Source organism: Lipomyces doorenjongii (assembly GCF_038497915.1).
Source record: "Lipomyces doorenjongii strain NRRL Y-27504 unplaced genomic scaffold V1508scaffold_145, whole genome shotgun sequence".
Classification (NCBI taxonomy): domain Eukaryota; kingdom Fungi; phylum Ascomycota; class Lipomycetes; order Lipomycetales; family Lipomycetaceae; genus Lipomyces; species Lipomyces doorenjongii.
The window spans coordinates 16,237-23,210 of NW_027118212.1; the positions used below are offsets into that span (position 1 = coordinate 16,237).

Consider the following 6,974-nt stretch of genomic DNA (forward strand, 5'->3'; position numbering starts at 1 on the left):
TCTTTCCTCTTTGTCTTCTTCTTTTTAATATAGTACACATTTCATTTCTACCCTGAACCCTGAACCTTTTACATATTACTGCCCAGGAACAGATCGAGAATATGCTCGAGGGATATTCGTGCGCAATGACACAGTCTTCTGTGTGGGAAAGAGAATCCATCGGAAGAATGTTGTAATGACCCTGCAGTACTTATGTCGGGAGTCCGGAAGAAGTGTACGAGGGTCCATGGCTTGGATGAGGGTTTTGGGTGTGTCTCGGATCTCGAATCGACGTTAGCAAGCATTGCACGTTATATTCCGTAACTATTGGTACATTCTACTGCAAGGCAATATCAGCAAGTCAAGTAAAGATGGAAAAAGGAGACAGACATATTGATTGTTTTATGCAACAGCTTCCAAGCAGCGCAAAAATGTCTCTAACACTCTCATTTGTTGATATCATCTTTATACTAGTCCCAAAGAGGAATGGTCTGTTTACTCCGATGGATCTCATAAAAATATGACCTTTCATAAGTCACAGAACGTTATTCATTCCCTCCCCGCGTACTTTATACAGTCATTGTAGCACAGTCACTTCATTATGCTTTGCCAAAAAGCTAATAAATAACCTGTTACTAATCCAAAGCTCCGAGGACCTTCAGTCAGACAGCTATGACAAAAATACTTAATCTATGTAACGGCAGCAGGAATAATGCTTGTTACTGTACAATGTCTCCAGCACCGTTTCTTTCGACATCGTCGTTGTGCAAATCGATCTGGATGATGTTATGAATATTAAGTTTACCTATTGCGAATTCATGGGCGAGCACATCTAGGCGGCTGGTGTATGGTACACCGGTGAACGACCGCCACACTGGTTCTCCGTACTCGAATACCTCATCCATTTCCTCCAGCGTGCGTTGCTTCGTCTCGGGTACCCAAAAAAAGACGTAAATGAATGCGCATATATTGAAGCACCCAAAAATGATATACACCCGCCATTGGATACTGCGCAAGAGTGCTGGCATGGCGAGCGCAAGCACGAAGGTAGTGGCCCAGTGGGCTGCGGTCGAGAGCGAGACGGCAGTGACTCGGATGCGAAGCGGAAAGATTTCGGACGGGTATATCCATTCGACGGGACCCCAGGACATCGCGAATGAGGCGGCTGCCAGGTAACAGCTCGCCTGGATAGTACGGCTTGCGGCAGGATGGGTAATGATTACCCATGTCGATGGTTGGTTCGGGACAGGGTTTGGCTGACCAAAGCGCGCCATTAAGCCGCCGATCAGGTACATCCAGAATGCCACGCTGAGCGCGCCAATGAGCAGGGACGAACGACGACCCCATTGATCAGTCCATAAAATCGTCGGAATTGTCCCCACCGTAAAAATGATGTACATCAAGGCCGCGGCGAAGAGCGTTCTGGTGGGGTTAGGGTTATGGGGGTCCAGGTTGGCAGCCCGGAGAACATAAACGATGTAGTACAAGAGTTGGATCACTCCGCTAAGCTGCGCAAGGGCCTGAGTAGCCATGCCAAGAAATAAGCGCCTGCGCATTTTCGTAGTAAACAGTTCGCTGTAGCTGTTCAACTCGTTCTCACGTTCAAGCCTAATCTGTTCTTCAATTTCTTTATATTCAGCCAACACCAGCGGATGGTTGATGTCGCAGTTTGGTGTGCGCAGGAACGCGAGTACCTGCAGTACCTTGTCCCAGCGGTCTTTACTCGCCAGCCATCTAGGCGATGAGGGAAGCCAAAAGAGGCCGATAAACAGAAAAATAGCCGGTACAGTCTGGATGGCCCAAGGTAGTCTGAACACAGCATTGGTGTGTAGGACCGAACATCCGTATTGTATGAAATACTGGATCACCGTGCCCAGGCCAATTGCAAAGTACTGGAGTGAGACTGCTCGGCCGCGTATCTTGCGAGGGGCGATCTCGGACTGGTATATGGGTACGAGGGCAGATGTCAAGCCAATGCAGACGCCGGAAATAATACGGCCAATGATAAGCATTGGGACACCGGTAGACGCTGCCTGGAGGCTGTATACAGTTAGCCGATGGCTAGCGACGAATACTATCAACGCTCACCTTGAGCCGATGCACCACAGGATGGTAGCCAATTGTATGGTAACCTTTCGCGACAACCTGAACAGTCAATCAGAGATACTCGTGACGCGTAATACAACTACAAACTGCGTACCAATCACCAAGACCAGAGGAGCACAATGCGCCGACTAAAGAGCCGGCGGTAATGGCAGCCGTGATTCCACCTTGTCGTATTCCGAGAGGATTGCCGTAGAAGGCTCTATAATGCTCGGTACCAATGATGTCGGAAATGGAAGCGATATCAAACCCGTAGAGCATACCACCGAGTGATACGAAAGCGGAGATGGTGTAGACGTTGAGCAGATGGACCATCGTGGCCTTATTAGCCGATCCAATGATCGGCGTGATGCATTGAGCAAGAGCTTAATAACTGCAGACGTCGTGCTTGCAATGCAGGAAATCAGGAATCACAAATGGCTTCACTATCATTGACCAAGTAGGTTTTCTTGATTTCATTTGGGACGGGGTTGGGTTTGGAGAAACCCTGAGACGACCTTTGCGCCTAGCTGGGGTTGCAAGCGTGTGGTACAAGTGATGCCATATCATACACGTAGCAATATGAAGACATGTATTATTCGCCGCCAATCGTTTTGATCGTCGCATTGCATGACGGCGGTGTCATGCGCTCAGGAATCGTAAGGCAGTGCATTGAGAGTTCCGCACGTGCACGCTATCAAACAAGCGGACCATGAAACCCTAGTCTCAAACTTCCACACACAAGGGTTGACAAGTTGTGGCCGGCCTGGCCATGCACAGGTCTCCCCCATGCAGTGGAGTTTGTGCATTCGCCCGCACATCGTACTTCTCTCTCTCATAAGTTTTCTGCGCGAGCTTCGCGCACGTCCCATCGCTACCTAACCATTGAATGCCCAAGATTGTACAATGCTCTTAACGGAAGCCCCGGGGTGTACACTCGCCAAAACCCTGACGCTATTCTATACTAAGAAATTAAATTTCTTAAATTAATATAGCGCAAACTGTGGTCGTTATCCATCTGTCCAGACTATTAAATTTGATTTATATATGCAGTAGTACAAGTTCAATGTGGTGGCGCGGATTAATTTAGTGTGGAATGATGGTGATTTTGTCGAATGCAACATGTGAGGGTCAACTTTCTTGATGTGGTCTCGGCAACTATTATTGGTGTGGAGGCTCATGACTGACATTTCCTATTTTAGCAAGACTTCCTTTTTCTAAGCTTGAACTTTATATCTCACACATTTGTTACAGCTATCTTGGTATAACGATATAGTTGTCATTTCAACAGCGGATTATACAGGGTTGACACGTTCCTCATAGACAGAAATATTCAATCGTGCAAACAGCTCTGCCTCCATCCGTTTTGCTGCTTCGGGCCCCGAGATTATCTCCCCCATCATATCACTTCCAGGTGGGAAATCAGTCTCAAAAACTGGTTCTCCAGCGCCTCTCATATTAGCCAACACAGCTTGGCGAAAGTGCTCCCTTAGCAGTTCATCGCTTGCTCGCCTATCGTCGTTCGGATTTCGACACACAGGGTCAAGCACCTTTCCGTCTATCCCGAAGGGATCTCGATCGAAACAAATTACCTTGTAACCATGATCTGGATTAACGGAAAAAAAATATCCATCAAACTTCTCGTGAATCGTAGACTGCATAAGTAGTCCATTCTGGCAAGAGTTAATTCCCGTATCATTTCCGCTGCGGTTCGTAATCCACCGAGAAAATCCACTCTGCACGAAGTAGTCCTTACTGACCGAGGAAAGATGTGAGCGGCGTGGAAACCACTCCACTCATCGATCGCCGCCTCAGTGTTGACTACGCCAGTGATTACACACTTCCCATCTCTCTGACGGACCTCGCTTCGGAATGAAGGATCTTTTCGTGTGGATATGCACGGCTCATTTGTGATTGATATGGTGTCTGTATCAGCATCAGCTGCCACTAAATAGAAGGCCGAGAAATTATTACCTTTGCGAGAATGCGGTCTTATATCGTAGTGGCCTGGCTGCAGGGCATTGTCAATAGGGCTCAGGTGTGTCCGGTCGATCGCAATATGTATACGTAGTAGACCAATACCTCTTCTCCCCTATAGTGCCGGATTCAGGATTTAATCTAGAAAATGCTTTTCTCCAGTTGCAAATACTTGGAGTATGGCAGCTGAACATCTAATATCTGCTCCGGAGTATTACTCTTCAGAAGAGCTAGTGCCTTGTTATAGTCAGAATCCGTGTTATTCTCTCGCGCAGGAGAAACATTCTCTGACTCCGTAAATGACATCGTGCTTGACATCTCAGTTGCCGGCAATGTCGAATCTCTAGAACTCCAATTAAGGCGTTTTCCTTGTTCTTCCGACTGATCGCTGCTGGGAGTACTGTTCCGCGTGAGATCGCTCTCACTCCTGAGAGACATAACCGGAATGTCGTACACAGCTTTTCTCTTGCCTGTTGTCGGTGATAGCTGTTGGTAATTGAGATACAGACACAACACGGGGTAGATAAAAGTTCGGGGAGAAGGTGCGAAACCAGCCTATTCATCTGTCGGTCGTTTGGATTTTGACTGTCAACAGCCTCGCTAGTAGAACGTGACACCAACAACGCTGTTACGGGAAAGAAACACATCGTCACTATGACTGAAATATTTAAGCACAACTATTTATTAATTTTCGCATTATTTCTTCCTCACTTCTTTCGTAATTAGACTAAATGGCTGATGATTCTATCAGTTGATGATTCGCTACGGGCTAGTACGGTTTGTGGGGAACAACGTCGCCGCGCGGAAGCGTTTCCTAGGCAACTGAGAGCCCAAATTAAGCGCACCACTTCGGCAGCTGTCTTAGGGGAATCAGTGCAACTGCATTATATATTCATAATTCATTACGTCAACATCGTTCGACATGTTGTGCTTTTCCAGGGTTGTAAGCGGATTGGCGGATGATTTGTCGGATGCAGAAACGGATACAAATCCGATAATGAAAGTTAGAAACGGCTCAGACAAAGATGCGGGAAGATGGTTCAATATCTGTTATGCCATACAAGCAATTGCAATGTGAGTATGTCAGTCAAAAGGCAGCCTGAAAGATAACCAGGGTTACAATATTATATGAAACATAATTTGGCGGAAGACGTTCCAATATTTCTAACGTCACTATTTGTGCATGCATTCCGTGAACATCAGTATTCTCATTGTGTCGCCCAGGTCATGGAATCTTCGTACTCCCAGGATATCCCTTCCCGTATTGAACATCCTCTCAACGGAGACTTCGGAGCCAGGAATAGCTAAGTAGTCTCTTGATGTCTGATGAGAACAGGAAGCAACAGGATCAGGATCATGAGCAGACTCAAGTTACAGAAGAAGCTGTCTTGACTAGGGAAACTGGTAACATGAGTGGAGAGAGTACCGAAGAATGTGATATCTTCCTTCCGTATCTTAGAAAATGTGACAAGAGGACAAAGTGGTGGGGGTTGGGACGGCTTTTTTTTGTCATTCTAGATGGATATCAAAACGCGACGGGTGGCCGACGCGTGCGATTAGCGGCGGTTACCATTGACGATTTTGGCATCGACATGGTACTTTGGTTCATGTGGACGTTTAAGGCATATATGTGACACCGCGGCAGCTTCATGGAATAATCAACGACGGTATTAGAGGCTACTTCGTTGGCAGGACGTTAACTATGTGTCAGCGCCTGACGGCACATAGTCTGCACTAGGCAAGGTCGTTAGCATTATCAACACTGGAGCAAGCATAAAAGGCCAGGATAATTCGGGATTATTGCCAGATTGGGAAGGAGTGTACTCGTCGTATGTGGTCGTTCAATCGTGTGATGCGTCTTGTGCTATTTCACATTATCGTGGGAGTTATCCTCAAACTGTGGTTCCCACACAGCTCAATTAGTTATATAATTAGGGATAGATTGGCACGAGTCGGTAGTACTGTTACCACCGCTGCAATACCAGCATCACTGTGAGGAACAGACATTCCCTCACAGTTTCTATCACGTGTCCTCACGTGTTGAGATCGATATCTCGTTTCGATTGCGTTTTGCAACTTTGTTTGATCGTTTCGCCTTTGGTACCGCCGCCGCCGCGAGTTTATGGAGATGTTTAGGAACGGACTCGGTTCCGAATAGGCTACGCGTTTCCATCACCTCCAGATGCTGGCGCATACGACCGCCGAATGGTGTTTTTGCCTCGTCCAACCTAAAGATGCTGTTGCTGATGCATGTCGCAGCATCGCGTCAAGATGGTCCCGGCTACCTGTGTCTTCAAGTCAGACGAGAACAGGATATAAATCCCTGCGAATAAAGGAGTCGTGGTAGCCAGAGCACATAAACATCATAGATGAATGGATGCGACTAAAACGTAAATGGCATATAGTTCTATGCTGCTATGACGTTTATGGTGCGATTGGAGAACTTCGATCTGCCATGCAATTCATCGGCGGCTTTTTTTTCTTGGGATTGTTAAAGCCGAGGCCGTGTCATCAGGTACAGCATTGACCCCTGCAATATATTATTAAATTAGGAAGTGGACATCTGGAGCTGGGCCAAACGCCTCACATGTGCAGCAGCTCAAGATCGTACAGATTGTGATGTTCATATTTGGGCCATCATGGTATAAAGAAAGACGAGACACGCAAGGTGTCACGAAGCAGGGATGGTGCGGCTCACTGGGGAGTGTAGTGTTTTGCCCGCCCGACATGCCAATATCCGTTGGAGGCCGCAAACAGAACACAAAAATAAATTAATTTTCTCTGCCAAATCGAGGACTTACCCTCAATTACATGTGCCTATAGGGCTGTTTCGAATACGAGTATCGGCAGGTTTTCCCAATATTCGTATTCGATATTCGACTCTTTCAAAGGCATTCGAATAAAATTCGATATTCGTATTCGACAAATAAGGTTTA

The 6,974-nt window shown here is 46.8% G+C and overlaps 2 protein-coding genes across 2 annotated transcripts; both read right to left on the reverse strand.

Annotated features, from left to right (window-relative positions):
• Nucleotides 1–274: 274 nt before the first annotated feature.
• V1508DRAFT_428190 (general substrate transporter) lies at nt 275–2,841 on the reverse strand. Its single transcript, XM_066941774.1, has 3 exons — nt 2,180–2,841; nt 2,068–2,124; nt 275–2,019 (listed from the first exon to the last, which is right to left on the reverse strand). Exons 1-3 carry the CDS (start codon nt 2,395–2,397, stop codon nt 699–701), a joined length of 1,596 nt encoding a protein of 531 aa, XP_066792319.1. The 5' UTR covers nt 2,398–2,841; the 3' UTR covers nt 275–698.
• Nucleotides 2,842–3,356: 515 nt separating this feature from the next.
• On the reverse strand, nt 3,357–6,045 carry V1508DRAFT_407111 (uncharacterized protein; the record flags this gene model as incomplete). The annotated part of the gene is made up of 5 exons (XM_066938831.1): nt 3,357–3,851; nt 3,923–3,987; nt 4,036–4,145; nt 5,281–5,342; nt 6,040–6,045. 5 exons carry the CDS (start codon nt 6,043–6,045, stop codon nt 3,357–3,359), a joined length of 738 nt encoding a protein of 245 aa, XP_066792320.1.
• Between the last annotated feature and the right edge of the window lie 929 nt (nt 6,046–6,974).